Source organism: Diospyros lotus, chromosome 11 (genome assembly GCF_014633365.1).
Source record: "Diospyros lotus cultivar Yz01 chromosome 11, ASM1463336v1, whole genome shotgun sequence".
Taxonomy (NCBI): Eukaryota; Viridiplantae; Streptophyta; class Magnoliopsida; order Ericales; family Ebenaceae; genus Diospyros; species Diospyros lotus.
In genome coordinates, this window is record NC_068348.1 from 18,280,277 (window position 1) to 18,306,583 (window position 26,307).

At 37.4% G+C, this 26,307-nt stretch overlaps 1 protein-coding gene across 1 annotated transcript; it reads left to right on the forward strand.

The window, feature by feature from the left end:
* The first annotated feature begins 17,401 nt into the window (after positions 1-17,401).
* Positions 17,402-25,921, forward strand: LOC127813219 (E3 ubiquitin ligase PARAQUAT TOLERANCE 3-like). The gene is made up of 15 exons (XM_052354082.1): positions 17,402-18,321; positions 18,903-19,014; positions 19,273-19,357; positions 19,479-19,642; positions 19,728-19,807; positions 19,999-20,064; positions 20,199-20,355; positions 20,453-20,601; positions 21,029-21,193; positions 21,278-21,583; positions 22,416-22,457; positions 22,619-22,865; positions 23,337-23,459; positions 24,143-24,221; positions 25,065-25,921. Exons 1-15 carry the CDS (start codon positions 18,156-18,158, stop codon positions 25,737-25,739), a joined length of 2,616 nt encoding a protein of 871 aa, XP_052210042.1. The 5' UTR covers positions 17,402-18,155; the 3' UTR covers positions 25,740-25,921.
* The last annotated feature ends 386 nt before the right edge of the window (positions 25,922-26,307 follow it).

The window sequence follows — 26,307 nt, forward strand, 5'->3', positions numbered from 1 at the left end:
ACTTTGGTGGTATGTTAGCCATATTCGTGTGGGGTAATCAGCAACATCTTATGCTTAGATAGGAAATTCAATCAACTCTTATGGAATGCACTCTCAACACTTTGGTGGTATGTTGGGTACACTCAATCGAGTGACGAATTCCTATTACGGTGGAGGGTCACAATAAATCTTATTTATTGTATCTAATATTAGTTTGCACATTTGAAAAGATTTCGGTCTTTATTTTAAAGGTCTCACTTTGCACATGCATTTAAATTTTCCCTTTATGTATCTCATACATAAATAAGCTCATGCATGCAAGAAAAAAATTCATAATATATTTTCAAATAATTTTTGCTTTGAGCATGCATTTAACTTTTCCCTTTATGTATCTCATACACAAATAAACTTTATGCATTCAAAATAAATTCATAATTTATTTTTGAGGTTTCACTTTGCACATGCATTAAATTTTTCCTTTATGTATCTCATACACAAATAAATTTAAGCATACAAAGTGGCGTGATCATGGACTTTTAACTAGTTGATTAAATTCGAACCTCTGGACTTAATCAATAGCATCATTAGGGAATCAAGCACAAAACAAGCAACACCCATCTCATGGGAAATCTCCTTGTGGCCTTCTTGCTCCTTGGATTACACACTCTTGATGGCTCATTCATTTTACAAGAAATTTGTACTATACATTTTTCCTACTAAAATGGAAATACAAGGAGACTTATGTCTCATTACATTCCCAAAACAAAATGAAATATATTACTTTACAGACCATTGAATACCTGCAACATACATCCATTCATTCATACAATCACATTGTATAAGTCCATGATCACCCTTCCAATTCAATTTCATTGAATATTATGGCAACATTAATAAACATTCTTGTTAATGTAATATGCATTATTTTTCGGGTCATAGATTTCTCATATCTCTAGCATTAATCGGTTTTGTACCATAGCAATCATATTACATCAAAATAGAAATCGAAAAAACCAAACAACATTCTGATAATGCCCAAAATGGTCGACAGTTTGAAGAAGTTGTCGACTGGTTTAAGACAAGCTGCTTGTCAACCATTTATGGGTTTTGCTCAAAATGGTCAATAGCTTCTGTAACCTGTCGACAGCTTTTCAAGGGTAATGCTTAGAGCTATCAATCAATTCTTCAAGGTTGTCGACCAACAGAAGCTGCAACTTACAAAATAGTGAGCAAACCAACCCGAAGCACATACATATCACAAAAACAACTGCATTGAACATGAAAATGAATCGAGGCTCTGATACCACTAATGAGAAACGCCAACTATTGGTGTATCAATGCAAGAGTTTAATTGGATTTTCAATTTTTTTCGAAAAACCAACAAAATGGCAGCGAAAACATAAACCAAAAATGCCATTGCAAGACTCATTTTGATGTCCATATGCTATCCAAATCAAAACCATGCCATAGGGGGTTTAGTTATTTTACCTTTCAATTATTGAAGGCTGATGTAGGGTTGAAATCCACTTTAGGCAACAACATTTGCTCCAAAGATAGCTCCCAAACTCTTTTTCAGTTAAACTGAAATTATCTTTGAAATCATGAGGGGCCTATTGGGTCCACGCTCCAATGAGATAATGAATCCCATTACTCTCTTTTGTGCTAAAAGAAGAAAGTGGGGGAGATTAAGGTTAGGATTCAAAATGGGTTCAAAATAAGAACCAAAACAATTTCACTATTTTTCTTGGGTTGCTACTATTGCAATTGAGGAATAAGGAGCTGTGGAAGAAGGGCAATCAGAGAGTGTTTAGCTCTGAAATAGGGAAAAGAAAATGAGCCAGAGATTGTGAGAGCTCAATGCAACAGTTGCATTCTCTTCTTTGGCTTATATATCAAATACATAAACGCTAGATGCCCAAAACCCACCCAATTGGATAAAACTGATTAGAAGAGAGAGAGGGAATCAAGGGACGACAAGAAGGACACATGCCTTCGAGACTCTCATCCTCCCGTCGTCTTCCCATGTCATGTAACACCCCAGATTTTCAAAATAAAAAATGAGGTAATACCTGAGATTGTTAGGTTCTAATACTTGAGGAAATAGGTCGTTTCAAGAGATTATAGAAGCCTTGAGACAGAGGTTCAGTTTTTGAGCTAGTGGCAAAATCGTAAATATTGAAGTTCGGGTAAAAGTGTAATTTACCTAAAATCTTGGGGTGTTAAGTGTAATTTATCTATTTTTCAGGGACTAAAAAGTGCAATTAAAAATGGCCCAGGGACCAAGTTGCAAGTGTCTAAGTGCAAATTATCCGAAAAGTTTGGGCTAAGGTGTAGTTCTTGAAACCTTAAAAATATCTCTTCAAGGTATCATGGATTTCAAATTCAAATCAAATAAAGCTTTGTATTCCAAACCCTATTAAATTCAATTAAGAGACGAGTAGTGCATTTGGGTTGGATGCACATGGGAGAAATGATGAAGCCTTATCTTCAATGACACATGGCAATCAACCATTGACCACTTGGAAGATAATATAAGGTCACATGATGGCTCATAATGACCCTTTGAGATGGCATTGCATGATTGGCTAAGGAAAAGCTTACTTAGCTTCCAAGTTTGCAAAAGTCTCCAAACCTTATCCCTAAGGACATATGGCAAGCATTCATTGGCCACTTGGAGATAGGATTTGAAGTGTAATGATGAGAAATGTGAAAAATGCAATTAACCGTGTGGGATGTAGTTGTAATGATGGGAAATATAGAAAATGTAATTTACCGTGTGGCATGTAATGATGGGGAATCTTGAAAATCTAATTAAACATATGGAGGCACAAATCCCTAGGGACACGTGGCATATTTTAATTGGATGCTCATGGATGGAATGATGATGCGACACATGGCGCGATTTGGTTCGCCGAAGTTTCCTATAAATAAGGGCTTTGGGGTTATTCATTTTGGGCACCAAGTAAGGAGGAAAAGGAAAGGAGTTTGAGAGAGAAAATGCTATCAAAAAGAAGGGAGAAAGTCGAGGGAGAATGGGCCTTGATGAAGTTTTCGAGTCCTTCTCGAAGTTCATGCCAAGCAGTAATAAAAATTGTGAGAAAACCTATCCCGCTCGTTGTGAACCGTGCTTCCTAAAGTAATCGGTCAAGGTGAGTGATTCTTGCATGTTTGTGACACTTTGAGCATTTGTTGCTTCACTTGTGTATGGATGTTGCTTGCATATCATGCCTTTGTGGCTTGTATGTCATATTTTCCCTTGGTTATGCATATTCCTTCTTCTTTGTCATATATCATGTTTGTGTTGGTGACTGTGGCTAGTTGTTGGGTCATCATGGAAGAACTCGTGCTCTTACGGTAAGCCAATAGTGACTATGATGACCGTGGGGGTGATTGCAACACCTTGGCATTGCTATCACAAGCATGGATGGCCCAAGGCATAGACCATCGAGGCCTATGCCTAGGGCCCCTAAAAAATTGGGCCCTAAAAAATACAGCCATCCCCTTCCCCCACAAAATAAAATATAGTAGCCAAAATTTGGGGGCCCGAAAAAATACAGCAGCCAAAATTTGGGGCCCCTAAAAAATACATCCCCCTAAGTAAAATACAGCAGCCAAAATTTGGGCCCCCCAAAAAATACACTCCCCCACCCCCCCACACACAATAAAATACAGTAGTCACTTAAGAGAACAAACCACCTCCCCTCCCCTAAAAAAAAATAATAAATTGGGAGCCTCCAAAAAATACAACGCCCCACCCTCCCAAGAAAAAATTATTTTTGCCTAGGGCCCCACTGGGCCTTGGGCCGGCCCTGATCACAGGGGTGGATTTTATAATGGCATTATTGCATTTGCACGCATGTACTCTCATTTTCTGAGTCACTCACTTAGATGTTATTATCTAACTCGGGTGTTTCATACCCCTAGGACATTCAACGTCCTAGGTTTCTCAAAAGTGCTAGGTGTTCCAAGTTCTAGTTCGAGCAAGGGCAAAAGGGTGGTGCTTGGCTAGCTTTGGGCTTTGCATCTAGCTTGGGGTTTTATTTCATTATGTAATTCAAGTGATGTATTGTAATAGCAGGTAGGATGATCGATCTTGTATTAAATGTGTGGGTGTCCTACAGTTGTACTAAGGGTTGTGTGGGTGTAATATCTCAATTGGTGCACTTCAAATATTGTATGGGGAAGTTGCCATGATGAGGGTTTGTTCACTAGCTTGGGCATGTGTTGTAGTTATAACTACAAGTAGTGAGTTGTGTCTTTTGGGTTTATTGAAAGCTGTATGCGTTTCCTATTCATATAAAGGAATCTAGTGGAAACCCTTTTATTTAGCTTTCGTTAAGCTTTCAGGTTCGATCCAAATGCTTCCGTTGGTAAGGGTTTCCATAACGCCCATAGGTGATGTTTGCTAATATTTTATGTTGTTGTGTATTTGGAAAAGTGGGACGTTACATGTCACTTGCCCCTAAATCCATTGCACAAACTACAAACGGATTATGGAATTGTTACCCTCTGTAACAGGAATGGTCGACCGCTCACAAAGAGCTATTGACCATTTATCTTGAAACCGGTTGACAGCTTTCCAAGGTTGTGGATCGTTTTGACCCCTTATTAAATTTTCTTAGAAATTTCATCTAGGCCCACTATTAACTCTTAATAGCACTTTTATTATCTCATAAGGACACAAAGGCCCCTGTTAACTCTTAACGACATGCATGCCAACCCTTGACGATTGCTCCTTATTAATTAATCATTTAACCCGATCCGTTAACTCTTAATGATAACGTCATTAACTCTTAATGACGGTTTCAACCTTAATTGCTTAGTTAACCATCACACTCGGATATGTATTCTAGAATTTTATTGACTTGTTCTGTTTGACCATCTATCTGGGGGTGATAGGTTATACTAAAGTTCAGTTGGGTTCCCAATTCCTCTTGCACAGCTTTCCAAAATTTAGACACAAACTTGTTATCTCAATCTGATACAATACTTACCAGAACTTTATGCAACCAAACAATTTCTTGAATATAGAGTCGGGCAAGTTGCTCAGCACCTATAGTACTTTTCACAAGTAGGAAATGTGCTAACTTTGTTAACCGATCCACAACCACCCAAATGGCGTCAACCTTCTTTAGAGTTCGGGGTAAACCCATGATAAAGTCTGTCGTTACATGTTCCCATTTTCATTCAAAAATTTCTAAGGGTTACAAACTCTCTAACGGCTTTTGATGCTCGACTTTTATCCGCTGACAAGTGTCACATTTTCTTACGAACTCAGCCACGTCTTTCTTAATTCCTGGCCACCAATACACTTCTCGTAGGTCACGATACATCTTGGTGGCTCCAGGGTGTACCGTATATGGTGTTCGATGTGCCTTGTTTAGAATTTCCTATTGTACCTTGCCAAGGGCTGTCACATACACTCGCCCATTCATTTAGAATATTTTATTATGATACTCAAATAGTGGTTGCTTGGGTTGCCCAATCCCATCTATCCACTATTCCAAATTCCCTTCTTGAGCTACAACCTATTTAATTTTGTCCCACAGACTTACTTGTAATCGCATATGTGCTACAATCGTCGTCTCATCATACGGTTTCACGTTAAGAGTTAGAGTTTGTAAACGAATAGCCTAACATGCTCCAAACATAAAACTCTTTCGACTTAGTGCATCTACCACCACATTTGCTCGCCCAGGTTTGTACTGGATGACACATTCATAATCCTTTAGAAGTTTTATCCACCGACGCTGACAAAGATTTAAATCCCGTTGAGAGAAGATATACTTTAAACTCTGATGATCCATATATATCACAAAGTTCTCCCTGTATAGATAATGTCGCCATAGCTTCAGGGTATGTACCACAACTGCTAATTCTAAGTCATGCACTGGATAATTCTTTTCATGAGGGCATAGTTGTCTAGACCCGTAGGCGATCACCTTCCCATGTTGCATTAGCACGCATCCTAACCCTATTCCCGAGGCATCTGTGTATACCTCATATGCTCCGAAACCTTCAGGTAACCCTAGAATCATTGTTGTTGTCAAACTAAATTTTAGCTCTTGAAATCTCTTTTCATAATGCTCATCCCAAACAAACTTGACCCCCTTTTGAGTCCATTGAGTCAGAGAAGCGGCAATGCTTGAGAATTTTTTGATGAACTTGCAATAATATCTTGCCAATCCAAGGAAACTTCTTACCTCAGGAATAGTAGTGGGTTGTGGCTACTTTTTTACTGCCTTCACCTTTGCAAGATCCACTGATATGCCTTACCCTGAGATTATATGCCCCAAAAAGGCAACTTGCTTCAACTAAAAGTCACACTTACTAAATTTTGCATACAACTTATGGTTCCTTAGAGTGGATAGAGTAATTCTCAAATATTCCTAATGAGCTTCCTCATTTGGTGAGTATACCAACATATCATCAATAAACACAATGATAAATTTGTCTAGGTACGGTCAAAACATCTAGTTCATCAAATCCATAAATGTCATCTACGCATTGGTTAAACCAAATGGCATCACTAAATACTTATAGTGATCGTATCGTAATCGAAACGTTATCTTAGGAATATCCTTTCTTTTATCTTTAATTGGTAATACCTTGATCGCAAATCAATCTTAGAGAATATTCGGGCCCCTTGTAATTGGTCAAACAAGTCATCTATCTTGGGTAACTAATACTTGTTTTTAATCATCATTTTTTTATGCACAAATAACACAAGCGCACCCCAAGACGACATACTAGGGTGAATAAAACCTTTGTCCAATAAGTCTTGTAACTGAATCTAGAGCTCATGTAACTTAGCTAGGGCCATTCTGTAGGATGGGATGGATATAGGATTGAGATGGGCTTCGGGGAGTAAATTAATGGTAAATTTGATTTCTTTACTTGGAGGCAAACTTGGTAAGTCTTTTGGAAACACATCCGGGTATGCTCTTACAACTTCCACGGCCTCCACATTTTTCTGGAGCTTTTCATTAGCTGCCACTTACACTGCATAACCTAGAGCTCTCTTATTCAAACATTTCTTAGCTCCCAAAGGTGATATAATCTTTAAAGGTCGCCTTACTTGAGCTCTAACAAATTTCACAGCCTGCCCATCATGCCCTATCAATTTAGCTACCTGCTTTCCATAGTCCAACTAAGCTTGATACCGGAACAAGAAGTTCATGCCCAATATGATATCAAAATCCCAAATCTCCAACAAATTCAAATCCATTGGAAACATAGTTTCTCCTATTAAAACTAGGCATTCCGGCACCACCCGGTGTGAATGAGACCAAGTCCCCATTGGAGTTTGCACACTTATAGGCACACATGACTCCTTGGTACTTAAATTTGCACAATCTACTACGACGTATGATATAAAGGAGTGCGTAGCCCCTGAGTCTATCAATGCATGCATGCATGCATTTTGAACCGAGAGCGTACCTTCAATTGCTCGCGGGTCTGCTGCTATGTCAGTCTATGTTAGGTTGACCACCCTTCCAGCAGCCATCAGTACATTTCCTCTAGTCTACTTCACCTGCTCGACCCTGTCATGCAGCATGATTGGGAAGCGATGTGCCCTGGTGCATTGCAATTGAAGCATACCACTAGCTTTCTTTAAGCACCACTGGTCGGCGGAGTAGGCATGGTCATAGTAATTTTTTTCTTTTTCAGGCAATTTCTTGTAATGTGTCCCATCTCCCCACAATGATAGCATCCCTTCACAACTCTGGCAGCCTTACACGGAGAATTCCATTGGCAAGGTTTGTGGCAATATGGGCATACTTTCAATTCCTTCTTGAATTTATTTGCCCTTGGATGACTGAACCAATATCCTTGCTTTGATTCCGTCTTCTTTTGAGCCTCACTTAGCGATTCCTTAACTCGACTGATCTCCCTATAATTCATCAGCTTCTTTTTTATGCTCACAACTTTGGCCACCGCCTCTCGAAAGGTATTTGTCTCCGGGTAACTCATCTCTCGACGCACCTTAGGGCACAACCTTTGAATAAATCGTTCCATCTTATCATTTTTACTCAACATGTATGTCAAGATGTACTTCAATAACTTCGTAAATACATCCTCATACTGGGACACTGTCAAATGGGATGATTGCTTCAACTCTATAAAGTTCCACTTCTTCTGGAATTGCCAATCGTGTGGATAATACTTCTTATTAAAGGCCTCCTTGAACTGCTCCCAACTAATCAGACGTACTTGCTCCCCAACCACCTTCGACATAACATTTTGTTCTTGTAACATCTCAGCCGTTGATCGCCACCATACCTTAAACTGTTCAGTTAGCACCAAAGTGGAGCATCTCACCCATTGGTCCATGGGGCAATCCATGTATTCTAACAGTTGATGGATGTCTTCTATCCTACATTTTCCTATGCTTGGGTCAGCCTCGAGCTGTCTTTTAAGCATTGGGGGTCGTAAATCCATAAATGCTTTTAGCCAACCGGTTGCTTTTGAGTCTACATGTTGGTCACTGGGTGGCTTTCTTTCCACTTGGTGGCTTTAAACTTCCTCAGTGTTCTGACATCCTTGTGGGGGCCTTTAGGTGACGTTTCCCGACCGAGAGGCATCTAACATACGAGTATTTTATCTTGTAACTGGTGTCAACTGCACACCACAACTACCTTTCTTAAACACATATCATCAAAGTGTCACAACAAAGATTTATTAATCTCAAAAGAAAGAAATTCGTAGTTTATTTCACATAGGTACGTAAATTTAAATCTATTAACACATCATTAACTAAATTGGTACAAGTACACATAACTACTGGTACCCTTAACATCTTAGCACCACCTACCACCCTAAAACTAGTTTGGTATAGCTTAACTAAATGTACTCCCTTCATTTCCCACGGCCTGAGATGTAGCCTCGTCTGCCAAGTATGAGAGGTTCTCATTGTCCCCCACACTTGAACGAGACCTAGTTGACTCTTCCTTTAGATGCACTAGTCCCTACATTCTGGCCTCAGACGAAAGTGCCGCAGGGAATGCCCCGATCCCCGTCGGATCATTAAGTGGTACACATGGATCCCACTATTTTCCTGTCGCTCAATTGTATGAATGAAATTACCGTAGTTGAAGCGAAGAGTCATGTCCCACATTAGAACTTCGATAAGCTATTTCCATACGCCATTCATGTATTTTCTCATGAACAGGACTTGCTTTTCTAACAATCCCCATAGATTTGCTCGTATGGTATTTCGAAATACTTAGTTTACTTGACCTAAGAAACTGATAATTCCTTCATCCCTATGTTGACCGCCCCTCATTAGGGTAAGCAACTCGTGCTCCCATTGCATAAAAAAAAGGTCTACAAGTTGGGTAAAAGGTTCTGGATTTAGCATTCCAATACTTGATCATTCGGGTTCCATTAGGGTATTCTATTATCCACATGCAAATCAAGGGTCAAATCAATAATTAACATAATCACTTTCCCCACAAGGCTCAAATTCAGGGATCCACACATCCCTCTGCTCGTTATCCTGGGAAAATACATTTTGTAAGCAAGCCCAAATCATGCCCAACTGGGAAAGCATTTTAGTCCCGGTTACAACCTACCCCGTCTCACACAAGCACACACAATTCCATCACCCTTATCTCAAAACCCTTGAACCTCCCCATCCTAGAGGCACCCTCTATCAGCTGAAAACCTTGCTCTGATATCACCTTGTGACACCCAGGCCCTACTACCGGGTGTCACCGTAACCCAAGGTTACATCAAGAGGTCTTACTCCGGATGTTGACTATGCCTTAATAACAAGGGAATAAAATAATGTGGGTGCCATGGGTGGGGTCCAAACTTCACCACCTTTGGCCATTGAGAACTCAAGATCTAAGACTCATAAGCAACGGGAGGATACTTGAGTCTCGTATTTGAACTGTTCCCTATAGGTAGATTAATAAGCTGTAAATTAGATATATTTTAGCTCACATACACAAAGTGTCCATTATTATATGTAGAAAAAGTCCAACCAACAAGCACATATTGTGTTCTACATGACTATTAAATAAAATAATTACAAGCCACTTGACTCACACCCATATCATGGATTGCCACTCTTATCATCTGGCTGCCCATCAACACACACCGTCTTTCCCTTACTAGATCTCGAGTCATCTGTGTGGTTTGGGAATGAAAGGGTGAGTATTGAGACTCAATAAAGGTAATATGCAATGCAGTAAATTAATAAGCATGACATTATAGATAAATATGAAGTGTTGCATGCATGCTAACTCGTCCACCTCACCTATCTCACGCTCTTAGTGGCCCCTAGTGGTTCATTCTGAGACCCTATCTCGAGACTTCCATTGTCAGAAATCCACTGCCCCATGCCTAGACACTCCTTTAACATCTTATGTAAGCCATGACAAAAGTAATTTACACGTAAAACATGTTAAACCCTTACCTTGAAATATGTGTCGCCTGATGATTCATTAGATGTATCTTTGACGCACCCAAATTTTCTTAAAAAATATGTAATACCCCGAGAGCCCAGAGAAGTTAGAATATATCGAGGATAGTGTAAGAAAGGAAACAACACCAGCTGGATACCTTTTGGGCTGAATGTTGGCAAAGAACTCCCAAGTTAAGTGTGCTTGACCTGGGGCAATCCAATGATGGGTGACCCCCTGGGAAGTTCGTGTAGGCCCATCAGGGTAAGTTGTTCCGGTTCTTCCTATCGCTCGAGTGGGATGTTACAAAATATTTATAACGTAAGGTCAAGGAACTAATTTAACAAAACATAAACTAAATCCACTAAACTGCTTTGCTGCCAAATCCACTAAATTAGCTAATTTATTAATTGACTAATTCCCTAAATTAACTAATTTAAACCTAATCCGCTAAATTAACTAATTTAAATAAACAATTTCCATGAAATTCACCTTTCTACAAGCTGTTGAATCCCCTACAATTCCTTTTTGCCTTTCCTTTTACTTGCCTTCAATTCTTCATTATCGGGCTCCTCCTATTTATACTCAATTTGTAACTCAGATCATTGCAAACTTCACCTAGTTTATTCACTTCAAAGCAAATGATAGCCTATTTAATTGACAGCATCATTCAACTTCACATATCAATTGCATCAAAAAATGAGAAAGGAAATAGGCTTTGGCGGACAAGGCAGAGGTAGCCCCAGCGGCTGCCATGTGGCACGACCAGGGCTGCACGCGTGCCCAAGTGGAGCGATAAGGCCTCATGCATGGGCGTCATCTGGCACCTTTAAACGGCACCGTTTGGCGCCTTGAAATGACACCGTCTGGCACTTGGCCGGGTTTAGAAACCTAGCCATTTTTCTTACTTGGCCGCGAGTTCGATTCCGCGACCCCCCAGCCAACATTCTTTGCGCCCGACCGCCTGCTTTACCTCACCCCTCAATTATTTTTGCACATATTTTATAGTTAAGGTGATATTACCCCTAGTTTCCATTATTCCACTTACACCCCAAAACTTTTCAAAAACTCCTCCAATTCCCTTCATTTATAAACTTTATATTTCCCATTAAATTCACCAAAATTACTTTTTATTGTATATATATATATGTTTTTTTTTCCTCCAACAAACTCCATAAATTCACAAGTAAATTTAAATACTTGGATTAATTACTATTATTCCAAAATACAAGACGTTACACACATATCCTTACAGCAACATCTTCCTTGCGATAGTCATATTCCTTCACTACAACGTCCTTGCAATAACACATTCTCGTGGAAGCACTTGAAAATAATCCCGCGTGTTGCCGCCCACTAACTGCGCAAGCTCCTACGCACACTCGCGAGACTGCTCCAATTGCAAGACTCCTCACTATTACATGCGCATGAGTTATTCTTATAGCAATCTTACTCCAAGTTTTCGAAATTACACTTAGACCCTAAAACTTCCCAAAGGCTCTTAATCACCTCCCCATTCGCATATTACAACCCACATACATACAATCCCACGTAGGCCCTATCGGCTAAGCCTCATGGCTACCCCCAAGCTTACATCTTTTCAATAAAATTATGCGGGGAAACCCCCAACAATACATAGCGTTTTACAATCTTTAATGGGAATAATCCTTTCATGAAGTGACATGTTAAATTCAAAATGATAAGCAACACCTGAAGGCATCCTCTTAGAACCTAAAATTTTACCCAAACATGTCACTTAGAGGCCAATAACCTATTTTTATAGCTCGTCGTATGACCTGCCTTCTCCTGGAGGACTCTCTAGGCTATTCAGTCTTTCGGGTGTGATTCCTCTTAAGCCCATCCAAATTAGACTAAGGACCATAGTCCTTATGTTCGTTGTGTGCACGTTCACCCTTGATACCTAGTAAAAAACAATATAGACGGTCCATCTCTCATCAGTAAATGTATCTCTTTATATTCATTAATTGCATCATTTTATTTATTGCAACTATTTTCCTTCATGTATTGAGTTAAGCACCAGAGGGTATAAGCGGGTGAAGAATCCCCGTGTGCTTTCTAAGTTATTTTTGTGAGCACAGTTATACCCCAAACACATAGGAGGCTACTCCCAGATGGATTAATCCACTATTGAAAATACCCCTGAGGGCTTATTCGAGACTCTTAATCGGATAATTGAAGACTAGAGTTACCCGATGTACATTTCTACAAGCAGATACCTGCTAGCTCTTCACCTCAATCTGCCATAACTCTAGTATTCCCGCATCATAAATTCTAATTGTTATATTTTTTACAATAATAGTTGTAATTGTGTTTTAAAAACAACTAAACAATTAATTTGATTTTCTTATTTTAAGTGAATGATATTATGTTCATTATAATATGAAATTATTATTAGTTTATTATCATGTTGATATTATATTTATTGATTATTAAGTTTAATTTAAAGTTATTTTTTTGTTAATTATTTATATATCAAGTTCTTAAAAAATATTTCTAGCAAATTCGAGCTCGGGCTCTCTAGAAGGTTGTCGAGCCCAAACTCAATTTGCCAATCTTTTGACTAGTTGAGCTCAAGTTTTAAGCCTTGGGTCAACCTCAAGCCTGGAAGCCAATTTGTCAAGTTGAACTTGACCTCGTCAAAACTTGATTCGATTGTAACTCTAACAATAATATTGACAAATTAATCAAAATTGAGGGTCATCAGGTTTCATGATTTAAATTTTTCATCGTACTCTGGGGCTAATAGGTGAGGACGCTCGTGATAGAGCGTTACAAAAAAAAAAAAATTAATAATTGAATAATTTATTGTAAATTTGATGAGATTAAGGAAAGAAAGGACTGTCTTTTATACAATCTGACCAGTTTTCAATTTGCAGGATTTCCCATCGGGAATCCCAACAATTGAACATTTTGCACTGTAGTATTTAATTTATTGGTCCAAAAGGTGAAATCGCTCACCCCGGGCGCCCCCCACACCTGGTCCGATAGGACGTGGGAGGAGATTAATCATGGTGACCCAGCCGGACGCAGTGGCTAGACCCGGGCTCACCGCGCACAAGGAGCTTTCCCTCACTTTGGAGAGAGATACCCCTACACTACCGCTTGCGAGACTCGATTCTTAGTCTTGGTCCAAGATTCACCACGGAAGACACTTTGTGCCCCCTTCTTGACCAATTAGGCTGCTTATGCGGGCATAGTATTCAATTTATTGTACATGTGAAGAAGAGGTTGAAGAAATAAATGGTTGTATTGTATATAACTTGAATTTGCAGTGGCAGTGGGTGATTCCCTACAATTGAAAGAAGTGTACGTTTGAAAATATTGAACAAAGAATGAATGGGATTAAATATATATTTATATTAGGCATTATTCACATCTCTTATTATTTCTTTTATATGTCAATATTTTAACATTAACATTCCATGTACTCTTATCATTCATTAATTTTTTTTTTACCTTTAATTTGTGTCTAATTTATCATTCATGTTGACTATAAGGTACGGATTAGTTGTGTAGTTTATTTCAACAAAACACATGCATATTTGTAGGGATAAAAATATTATGTTATTCACGTTAGACAACACAATATTTATCTGACACGAACAAATTAAGAGGAGAAGGCGTGAAACCCACACATCCACCCCTACAAGCTCGCCCACGTTAGACAACATAACAAACTTGCTTGTAGGGATTTTTTTTGGTTGCTTTCTAAAAGTTTTGACTTGTCTTGAATATGGTAATTAATTGTTAGGAAGAAGATGTGAAATCATGTATAGATAATCAATTTTGAAAATTTGATTATTATAATTTATATAATTAATTGATTATTTAAATTATATTTATTATATATATAATTTAAATTTATTTTTTTTATTTTAAATGTTATAATTTTATAGATAACTTAAATGTTATAATTTTATTTTTAACTTCTTTTTTTTGTTGATTTTTAAAAAAATTGATAGTTTTGAATGTGATAATTGATTATTAGGAGGAATATGTGAAGTCATGTATCGATAATCAATTTTGAAAATTTGATTATTATCATTTATATAATTAATTAATTATTTAAATTATCTTTATTTTATATATAGTTTAATTAATTTAAATTTAGTTTTTTATAATTTTAAATGTTATAATTTTATATATAACTAAATGTTATAATTTTATTTTTTAATATTATTTTTTTTTCTTTCTTACAAATTTGACCTATCTTGAATGTGGTAATTGATTGACAGGAGGAATATGTGAAGTGATAACCAACTTTGAAAATTTGATTATTATCATTTATATAATTAATTGATTTTTTAAATTATCTTTATTTTATATATAGCTTAATTAATTTAAATTTATTTTTTATAATTTTAAATGTTATAATTTTATATATAGCTTAAATGTTATAATTTTATTTTTTAACTTTATTTGCAAACATAGTGAAGTTTTTAGTGTGATGAAGTTAGTAATTAACCCTAATTTGATCTTTAAATGTATGTGTATGCTAGAAACAAGTCAGGTTAGTATAGTATTTAAGATCTTAAGGTTTGCAATATGTTAAGAATGACTATGTGCTAAAACATGTTCTAACATGTTATACCCACATTTCTTAACAGCAAGAGTCTGCTCTTTATTGAAAAATTGAAAAGATCAAAATTGAGGTGGAAAATGTACTTCATCAATTTTTAGAATTTAATATTTATATTTGTAAAATAAGTTTGGGGGTTCCTAATATGTATGACATAAGTACTAATTAATGACATTATACTCTATATTTCTTCATCTAATGATGAAGTTACTACGTCGTCAAAGTCGGGTTGTGAGTTATACATACATTGAAAAACTATGAAGGGTGTTTTGTCAAAAAGGTTCTCCTTAACGATTTGTTAACTAATGCAACTAAGAAGATTCAATCGATGATCAAGAAGGAGGATAACTGAAAAAAGTTTATCTGATTGGTTTCGGATTAAAATATATATATTTTTTTGGTTATTACCTATTCCTATAAAACTTTTCAAGTTGTTTTGTTAATTGCTACTAAATTTTATTTGTTGGCTTTTGTTATAATTTCTTATACAAGGTAAACTTGGTTTGCTAATTTTTTATTTTTATATTTTTTGTTGTTGCTGGATTTATATCTAGGCAATTTGTTTGATTTACATGTTTTTTGTTTTCTTTTATTATTTAATTTTTTTTACTGATTCACACTTATATATTTGCTCATTTTTTATATTCTTTCATTTCTATTTATTTGTATAATTTTTTAGTCCACTAATATATAGTGGATGTTTAACGTTCCTACATTCTTACTTGCATTCTTTTTTTTTTTTTTCATTGCACAAATTATTTTTTTCAGCATATTGCACAAGAATTTATCATAATTAAGTTATAATTTAATAACATACACAATATTGAAATCATAACAAACGAGAAACATCTTCAATCAAATGATTAATAAAATAAATCGAGAAATCACCATTTATACTAAGTAATCAACTACCTTGCTATTGAGAGTTCATAATAAAATATGCCACATTTTTAGTGTTTCGTGCATCAAAGTGAAAATAATGTGTTAAAAATAGTAGACGTTAATCTTACTCTAACAAGTCACGAATACTATAGACGTAGGATACAATCTTTTGTTAAAGACACACATATGCGTTAGTAGAAAGACTATAATAAAAGCATAAAAAATGTCAAAAAATAAAAAAAAAAATCAAACAAAAAGGGACATACATATTTAACAATAATTGAATAACTAATTTTGTTGTATGTTTGTTCATTTCTCATGATTGCAATATGATTATTTTGTTTATTTTATACTTCTTTATTATGATGTTAATTTGTTATAACTACTAAATTATGTAATTTTCGTTTTAAAGATTATTTTTTTTTCTTGCAATATCCGTGCATCCCACGGGTGATGCACTAGTGTTGACTATAAGGTACGGATGAGTTGTGTAGTTTATTTCAACAAAACACATGCATATTTGTAGGGATAAAAATATTATGTTATTCACGTTAGACAACACAAAATTCATCCGACACAAACAAATTAAGAGGAGAAGACATGAAACCCACACATCCACCGCTACAAGCCCGCGTCAGATAACATAACAAACTTGCTTGTAGGGAATTTTGTCCTTGGCAATACGTTTATATATTTTGGATATGTAAAAATATTAATTTTTTATTTTTGTATTTTTAAATAATTCAATATTTATTTAATTTTTTTGTAAAATTTTATTATCATGAGAGGTTTTTAGCAAAAATATATTTGAACAAAAAATATTTTTTTGTTACTTCTCGCAACAAGAAATATAATTGGATGCATATAGAAATGTATTATTTATTTGTTTATTAGGTAAATAATAGTAAATTGATTAAAGGCCACTTTAAATTTAAAAAAAATTAAAAAAAGTATTATGTTTAACTTATTTAATATGAGTTAATTTTATCTTTTATTTGTATTTTTTTAATTGAACTAATAAATTTTATAATAAATAATTATTTGAATATTAATAAAATTAAAATTTAAACCCATAACCAACTTGTATTTTTAAGTCTCACAAACAACCTAAAAATAAGATCAATGATAATTTTTCACTTTCTTTCTATTTTTATAATCTCATTAAATTTAACAACGATTCAACTTGTGTTATGCGGTGGCGTGTTTCTTAATAATGATTTTTAATTTTTTTTAATTGATATATTTATATTATATATATTAAAATATTATTATTTATACGATTAAGAAATATATTTTTAAAAATTATATTTATATTGTATAATTTTTGTTTGCATATTTTTAGCATATATATTTTCGTAATTATAAAAAATAATTTTTGTTAATTTGATAATGGTGGAATAATAATATAATTGGAAACTTAAAACTTAGATTTTATCTCTTTTACAATTCTCTCTATGAAAACTTAAATAGCTCTCCTCGGTGCGCCGCGAATGTATTTCTCTTTCCACCCCTCTCTCTTTATCCCCCCCCCCCCCCCCTCCCCTCTCTCTCTCTCTCTCTCTCTCTTCATCTGGGAGATTCTAAACGCAAACCCTAGAGATACGCTCGCTTCTTCGAATTCTTCGATTGCGAGACTGAAAGCCTCTGGAGTTCGAGGTCAATTTCGATCTGTCGATTGCTACGTACTCCATCGAGCTGCTGAATTCGTATCCGGAGAATTTGTCGACCGATTCGAGGTTTCCTCTCTGAGACTTTCATCGGGCTGAAGATTTGCTCGTCCTCGTCGTGTCTGATCGTTGTCCGTGAAGCTTCAAGGCGGCGTGGATTTTCCGATTCAGCGATTCATGGCGGTTCGGCATCTGAAGAAGGGGTTTTCTCGATCGTCGATCTGATCTTCCGCACCTGATTGCAGGCATTACTATTGATGCAATAGACAGCCTCTTGAACGCTTGCTCTCGTCCGAGGCCTAGCCTTTTCCGCAGAAACGCAATCTTTCTGTTTTGCTTGTGATTCCAAGGATTTCGACAAAAAGACGTCGTCACGGCTGATTGGACTGCTGAGATTGCGGTTTGGAGGAGTCGTGCGTTGGTTTGATCTTTCTTGAGCTATTGAAAAGTTGGAAGGAAAAAAGAGTTGTTTTTTTGTACTTTCATATATTGTTGTCTGAGTTGAATACCCGGCCTTCATATTTTGGAACGGCCTTTGAATTTTTAGAGATTTTGTTCCTGATTTTTCTACATCTCTTTAGAGCAGAGGAAAAAAAGGGATATTTTTTTTCAGGAAATATGGCAGTGTATTATAAGTTTAAAAGTGCAAAAGATTACGACTCAGTTGCTATCGATGGTCATTTCATATCAGTTGCCAATTTGAAAGAAAAAATATTTGAATCCAAGCATTTGGGCAGGGGTACTGACTTTGACCTTCTTGTCACCAACGCCCAGACTAATGAAGGTTGGTTTAATTCTCTAGGAGCAGTCAATTCTGTTTTCAGAACTTCCAATAATTCTGAGTACAATTTCTGTTCTCTTTAACTGAATATAACCGATTTTGAGTGGGTATATAAAGAAAAATATGCTCTTTGCGTGTTGTATATCTGTAGCTTCTTGTGTGTGGGAGAGGCTGGTGACCGGTCAATGCAAATCTTATGAGTTTGCGTTGGTTTATAACCACCCTAACATGTGTAGAAAGAGCAATGAAAGAGGAGAACCGTTTGAGATGGATGATGATAGGGAATGTCTTCATGTCAAAGTGTTCCCAGTGTTGGTAATGGGTTGAGGTTTACTACCATGAGTTTGAGAGAAAGGTCATTTTGGCTCTTGAGTCCAAGGGTTAAGCAGGCAAATTTTGAGTGAGGTTATGTTGACAGGTGTAGTGCCAATAGCTGGATTAATAGATTTTCTTAATAGTGAGCTGATTTTTGTAGAACAGATTGAAAACAATTGGGTGTTTAATTTTTAGTTGGATGTATGCTTGGTTATGCAGAAATCTTTTTGTGGTGTTTCACGGACTGCTTTCTCTGTTTCTAATTTCAGAGTACCTCGATGAGGCAATGTTGATTCCCAAAAATACATCTGTTTTAATTCGCCGAGTTCCTGGACGCCCTCGCATGCCCATAGTTACTGAACCAGTTATTGAACAAGACAAGTACTATCTTGATCCTTGAATCCTTTGAGTGGTAGTTCTATTCATATGATTGTTAAAATGTTTATGTTAGTTATGCAGTTATTTTGACTGTGTGCCCTTTCCCCGAGCTTGTTGTCTAGCATGCTAGTCTCTTTTCTTGTTCATAAACTAGTTGATGGTTCTTTCAGTGTATAGAAATTTTTGTATAATGTATTACCATTTGTCATGGAAACAAATTCTTTGCGTTCATTTGAGGGTGATCCCTGTATCCTTCTGCAGGCCAAAGGTGGAAACTAATAAATCTGATGATGCTGTAACAGCAAAGAGTAGTTTCCTAGGAGCTGATCCTTCTGTCATGAAATTTGTAAGCTCTAGTTTGTTTTCTCATGAAGGAAGATTAATCGTTCGGGTTTGATTATCATTTCTAGTCCACGAAATTATGAGCTAATCTCTCTCTCTCTCTACGTATATGTGTATATCTACAGCCTGAAGATTCAGAATGGGATGAATTTGGAAATGATTTATATGCAATCCCGGAGGCGCTACCAGTTGCTAGCAATCCAATTCAGGATGCTCCCCCTCCTAGTAAAGCTGATGAGGACAGCAAGATCAAGGCTTTAATCGATACTCCAGCCCTGGACTGGCAACGGTGAGATGTTTCCCTATTACTGTTCCTTTGTCCTATTTTTATGTCTTCTCATAATCTTCCCCTTGTGAATATGTCGGTATTGCAGTCAAACTTCTGATGGTTTTGGTCCTGGTAGAGGTTTTGGGCGGGGTATCGGCGGAAGAATGATGGGTGGACGGGGTTTTGGTGATTCTCTCAGACCTCTCATCTTTCTATAATTTCTTCATTTGTTTATATGACATGTCTAGCACTAGAATGGTGCATAAATGTCTGCTGTGTTTATGCTCAAGGTTTCCTTCCACCTGTGCAGTGGATTAGTATAGTTGTTGCTTAGTATCTGTGCTTCTTGTGGGACTAACCTTTTGTCTTTTCTCAAGGTCGAGGTGGATTGGAGCGTAAAACACCTCCTCAGGGTTATGTATGCCATAGGTGTAAGGTGCCTGGTATGTGCTTGTTCTTGTTGTTTGGCTTTGAAATTATAATTGAAAAAAAAAGGGAAATCAAAGTTCTCTGCTGGTCCACTAGATGCCATCTCATAACATGAAGATGTACTGAATAATTCACTTGTTTTGTGCAGGGCATTTCATTCAGCACTGCCCTACTAATGGTGATCCTAATTATGACATCAAAAGAGTGAAACCTCCTACTGGTATTCCAAAGTCTATGTTAATGGCTACTCCAGATGGTTCATATGCATTACCAAGTGGTGCTGTTGCTGTTTTAAAGCCAAATGAGTAAGCTTTATGTTTTGCTAGGAAATTTATTTCCTTGTACTGTTTGAAGACTTCCTTCTATGTAAGAAGATATGTTGCTGACTTGAATTTTTTGCAGGGCCGCTTTTGAGAAAGAAATTGAAGGACTGCCTTCAACTCGATCTGTTGGTGATCTTCCACCTGAACTTCACTGTCCTCTGTGCAAAGAAGTTATGAAAGATGCAGTACTGACAAGCAAGTGCTGCTTTAAAAGCTTTTGTGATAAATGTAAGTTTCCTAGTTTTTATATTTGCCATGTGGTTTTTAACAATTGGGTATGCTTATTATATCTTTCTCTTTCTTAATTCACCTTCTGGGCGTTCTTTTTACATCCAAACAGTTGCAAAGGTGATGAAAGTTACTGTTTGGGTGATTCTTGTTTCTGCTTGAGTTCCACATGCAAAAGAACATTATTAATGTGGTCCTTACTATTCCTTGGCACTCTCATTGCAGTTCTTGTTATAGATGTTTCGTTGAACTTTTGTTCCCATTCCCTTACTTTCTCTTTCTGTTTTCTTCTGTTCTTTCTCCCTTCTTTCTGGGGGACTACGTGTGGCTTTGTAGGAAATTTTATCACTATGAATGTTCATTTCATCTCTAAAAGTGTTTTCTTTCCATGGATTTTCTGTATCTAATTACTAATGTTTACTTTCAGGTATAAGAGACTACATTATATCAAAATCCATGTGTGTGTGTGGGGCAACAAACATACTGGCAGATGATCTTTTGCCCAACAAGACACTCAGAGATACAATTAATAGGATATTGGAATCTAATAACAGCAGCGGTGAAAACACAGGCAGTGCTTTCCAAATCCAAGGTTTGTACTTGATCCATGTATCTATTATGCTTTATGATCTGAGATCTAAATGTTGTGATATTAAGAGGCTTATTTTCCTTTCAGATATGGAATCTAAGATTCCACAACCTAAGGTGGAGCCTAAGCTTCCATCCCCTATACTTTCTGCTGCTTCGAAGGGAGAGCAAGCCCAACCACCTCCAGTTGAGGAGGCTTCAAAGGTTGGTGAAACTGTTGAAGGAAATAGTTCAGTTGCTCCACCAAAGACCATGGATAGAGGGAAGGCTGGTAGAATTCCAGATGTTTCTGAAGCTACACATGATTCAATGAGTGTGAAGGAACCTGCATCACAGGGGAGTGCTCCGCTGGCTGATGAAGAAGTGCAGCAGAAGCCAGTTTTCAGTGAGGCAGGTAATGGGCCTGTTTGTTGCAGCTTAAAAGTTGTAACTTTTAGCTTATAGCTTCAAAAAAGTGGATATGTAATGTTTGTTCTAGCTTGTAGAATTCTAGCTTATAGCTTCTACTAACTTTTAGAAGGGATAGAAGCTGACTTTTTCAAAGTTGGGGTACCCCAACTTCTACTTTTTCTAATTAAACAGTTATATTTTTATGACAATTTTGCCCTTGTTTTTTCCCTGTTTTTAACAAAGAATTACTCTTCTGTCCACGCAATCAAGGGTCTCTCTTCTCCACCGCCATCTCCATTTTCAGATCTCTTCTTCTCTCTCGCCATCTCCCTTTCTCTCTATACACTAATTAATTTTTTTATAACACTTGAAACTTATACATATACACTAATTAATTTTTAAATTATCATTCTATAACTATTAAGGGTATTATGGACAATTATACAAAAATAAGTTATTTTACAGCTTATGGTATCAAACACTACAACTGTTTAACTACAACTGTTTAACTACAACTTCTGAGAAGCTGTAACAAACAAGTTTACAACTTATTCTAAGTTTTAGAAACTATAATCTAAGAAGTTAGAAGCTATAATTTCTTTAATTAAGTTGCAACAAATGGGGCCAATATCTTTAATGTGTGGGATACTTGCATTATTCAATGGCTGATGTAGTCGGGGTTTATTCTTCCCTGATGTTCTCTTGGTTTTATGTCATGTTTATGAGTGGTAGATTCATATTTGCTGCATAAGAAACGTTCAAACATTAATATCACTAGGTTTTATGTATTGGAGTGCAACATCATCTTGCCTCACAAGAATTATGTTTACTTTCAGGAAAGAAAAAGAAAAAGAAGAAAGCCCGTCTGCCTTTGAATGGTATGTTTGTTTCTTTTAATATTCCTGGGACCTCAGGGAGTTAAATGCTTGATATATTTATATTTTTTTCAAATATAATTTGCCTATTATGTTGAGTTTGGATCAAAATCTTCATGATTTCAATGATATTTTGTTCCACTTTGGATTTGTTTGGTCTGCAGAGATGCAGTGGAAAATGCCTCAGGAGATTCCAGCTGAGAACTATATGATGCCTATGGGCCCTTCTGCCTATAATCCATACTGGACTGGCATGCAACATGGTTTAGAAGGGGGATATTTACCCCATTTTGGTGGTCCAATGCCTTATATGGGTTATGGGCTCGGTCCTTTGGACATTCCTTTCGGTGTTTTACCCCCTGACCCATTTGCAGCACCAGGTTATATGATGCCTCCTGTCCAACCTCAAAGGTGTGTTCCTTGTTCTACTTATACTTCCCCTGTCATCCATATATTTCTGTACACAAATTTGAGGAGAAAGAAAAGTGAAGTTGTAAAGGATGGAGGAGGTGAGTTTTTCGGGGTGGAGCAAGGGGTGTGTTTGTTAATGTGTGCCATGCAATCTGCACGGTATTTGTTGTTGGAGCAGGGGAGAAGAGGGGAGGGGGGGGGGGGGGGGAGGGATGTAAAGACAAGTTGGCAAAGGACAGATTACCCCAGGCGGCCAGGCTGGGTAGTGGGGTTTATGTGCCTGTATATTGTACAAGGCTGTGTGCAATGAGATATGAATAGCATTTATGTCAATGTACATCATAATCAATTCATTTTTGCTTTGGTGGATTGTTGAACGCATTTAGCATTTGGTAAGGCAGCCCATGCATGTTGGCAATTTTATGTTCGGTTATTTTGGGTATTCATGGATCATCATTTTTTAATAATTAGGGATCTTGCGAATTACGGGATGGGCATGAAGGGTGGACCTCCTTCCATTATGAGCAGAGAGGAATTTGAAGCTCATAAAGCTGACGTAAGGAGGAAACGTGAAATTGAGAGACGGGGCGAAAGGTAAGAGATTGTTGATTTTGTTGTCCTTAAGATTAGTGGGGGTTCCCTGTTGAACAGAATAGTAGAATAATTTCTCTGCATTTTTACGTTCTTGGTTAGGACATCTTAAATTACTCTATATTTCACATTTTCATAAAGTGCATCTGTCATATATGCATATGCTAATTTATTTGGTAGATATCCATCTTCCCCACAAAAAGCAAAATGATAATAAATAAATAAAAATGAAACAATAATAAGTTACGGCAGTATTGGTAGTAAGTAGGCGAGACAGGTAGGATATTGTTTCCTTGGCATCAGTTGTTATTGGGGGATTTGACCTGCTAATTTATGCCTATTAGAGTAGCTAAAAATGGAGATGCTGGCTTCACTATGAGGGCCCCGAGGTCGCAGTTAAGTTGCAATTTATGGCTGGCTGTCTCTTAGTGTGTGTTCTTGAACTATATAATATTGTGCCAAACTGAAGGGTGGGTGATCTAGAAATCTTTTTGTGGGTTGTATGGTGCTTGAGACGTCCGAGTTTTCCAAGTTATATGCTTAGTTAGATCCGCGAGGGTACATCTTTTGTTGCCTAATGATGCGTGGCTCTATTGCTATGTTTGGTGTATTTTAAGTAGTAATATCACGGGTTGGTTTTCTTCTTTTCTTCTGTTCTAAGTCGGTTCTTGTAACTGGTCGTGCAGCAAGGAGGTATCGAAAGAGCGGGAGTTTGGCAGGGATGTGAGCAGCGGTGGGGACGTGTTTGCACCCAAGTCCAAATCTGTATGTTATACTGACCATCTAGATTTTATTATTTTTATTATTAGTTTGGGATCTTCCTTTATCTGTGTTGTGCAGCATTCACCTTCAACTGGTTTTAATCAGCAATATAGGAGGAGGACAAGATAGCAAGCAAGAGAGAGCTTGCAATTTCCCGCTCCCAAGATAGCAAATGCAAAATTTGTTTTTTTTTTACTCTTTACTGAATTTTTGGAGATTAAACCGCCAAAATAAATCTAACTGGAAAAGAAACCATAAAATTGGCTCGCTCCTTCCTTCCTTTCTTTAAACCATATACACATATATGTAAAAAAAAAGCTCTCTCTCTCTCTCTCTCTCTCTCTCTCTCAAAGTTCCCATTATTCCTTGATCGATAAAGCAGGAGTGGAGTGGGTTTTCAGCGTTTAAATCTTAAAAATCTTGAAAGCACCTGCGATCTATTATATCTTTACGGACAAGAATATGGTAATTTTGTTCCAGTTGATAGCCATTCGTTCTTCCTTTTTAAAAGTGCAACTAAACAATTTCTTATGCTCCAAAAATAATTAAAGATTTTTTGAAATCAAGAGTTATAACTAATTTTGAGAAAGAGTGGAAGGAAGGAAGGAAGGAGTTTACGCTGATTCTAAAAATTTCATGAAATTTTAAATTCAAGAAAGAAATAAAGAAAATATTTTCTTTTTTTTATCTAAATGGTTAAATGTTAGAAAGAGTCAAACCTCCCGAGTTGAGTTGGGTTGGGTTGATGCAGCAACAGTGGAAATAAAATGTATGATGTTTTTGTTAATGCGCACGTGGACCAGCTTTTCCTGAATGTATGCATGTTTTCAATTGTTTTCTCTGCAGAGATCAGTTGAACCATTGGGCGGAGGCGACCACCGTCACCGCCACCGCTCCGACAGGTTGTCGCCTGAACGCTCTTCCCGTGATCCCGATCTGCCTCGCCCCTCTACCAAGAGGCTGTCGTCGGAGCGTGAGTATGACTACGACCACGACCACCGCGACCGCGATCGGGATGACCGCCCCCGCCCCCGCCACCGCTCAGAGTCCTCCGCTGGAAGACCAGCCTCAGCAGCATTGGAACCGCCGCCGCCTCCACCCCCACAACCTCCCAAGAACCCAGCTTCAGACCGGAAGCAGAAGCCCAGCGTCTTCTCTCGCATCAGCTTCCCCGATGAAGAACAAGCACCGGCCAAGAAGAGAAAAGCGTCTTCTTCTTCGGAGGCGCCGGTTCGTCATGGTGGAACCTCATCTGGTCACCGTCACAAGGGTTCGTCCGCAGGGAATGGGTACCACGAAGACCACCATCACAAGACGTCGGAGTCGAGGAAGCGGAGTGCTGCCGCGGATTATGAGTCGAGTGACGATGATAGGCATTTCAAGAGGCGGCCTTCAAGGTACGAATCGTCTCCTCCTCCGGCGGCAGATGGGGAGGAGGGGGAGGCTGCGAGGCATTCGAGGGGGTCAAAGGAGAAGGAGAAGCAGAAGGAACGAGATCGAAGCTACAGCAAACACAGGTAGATAGGAGGAGGAGGAGATGGCATTGCGCATTTGACTTGGATCTTGTCGTCACAGCCAAAGCTGTTCTCTCTCTGTCTCTGTCTCTCTCTCTCTCCCTCTTATCTATCGCAGAGAATGAATTGAATTAAGCTTTGTATTCACTCTTTAATCATCTTTTAATAAATGTAATTTGTTTCCGGATACCTTCAAGCTTAAGCCAAGTGAATTTAGTTGCTTTTCGCTTGCGTTCATTCATGCCATATTATTGTTGTTCTTCCCATAACTCCTCTTTCTGGATGTTTTTCCCCCATACTCTTCTTGGTAGCGCTAATTTGATGATGTCTCGACTTGGAGACGACTCGACTAGTGTTCTATTTTGATTTTATTTTATTTTATTTTTTTAGGGGGTAAAATTATGTATCGTATACATATATTATTATTATTCATGTGTACATCTCATCGACATTTGGCACATTCAGGCAAAGGAATGATCTCTTGGCGATTAATAATGAGAATGTTATCAATGATTCTTAACATACCAAAGGTGTGTCCTCTCAAGAAGAAGCATATGCCATGCCATGACCACCAA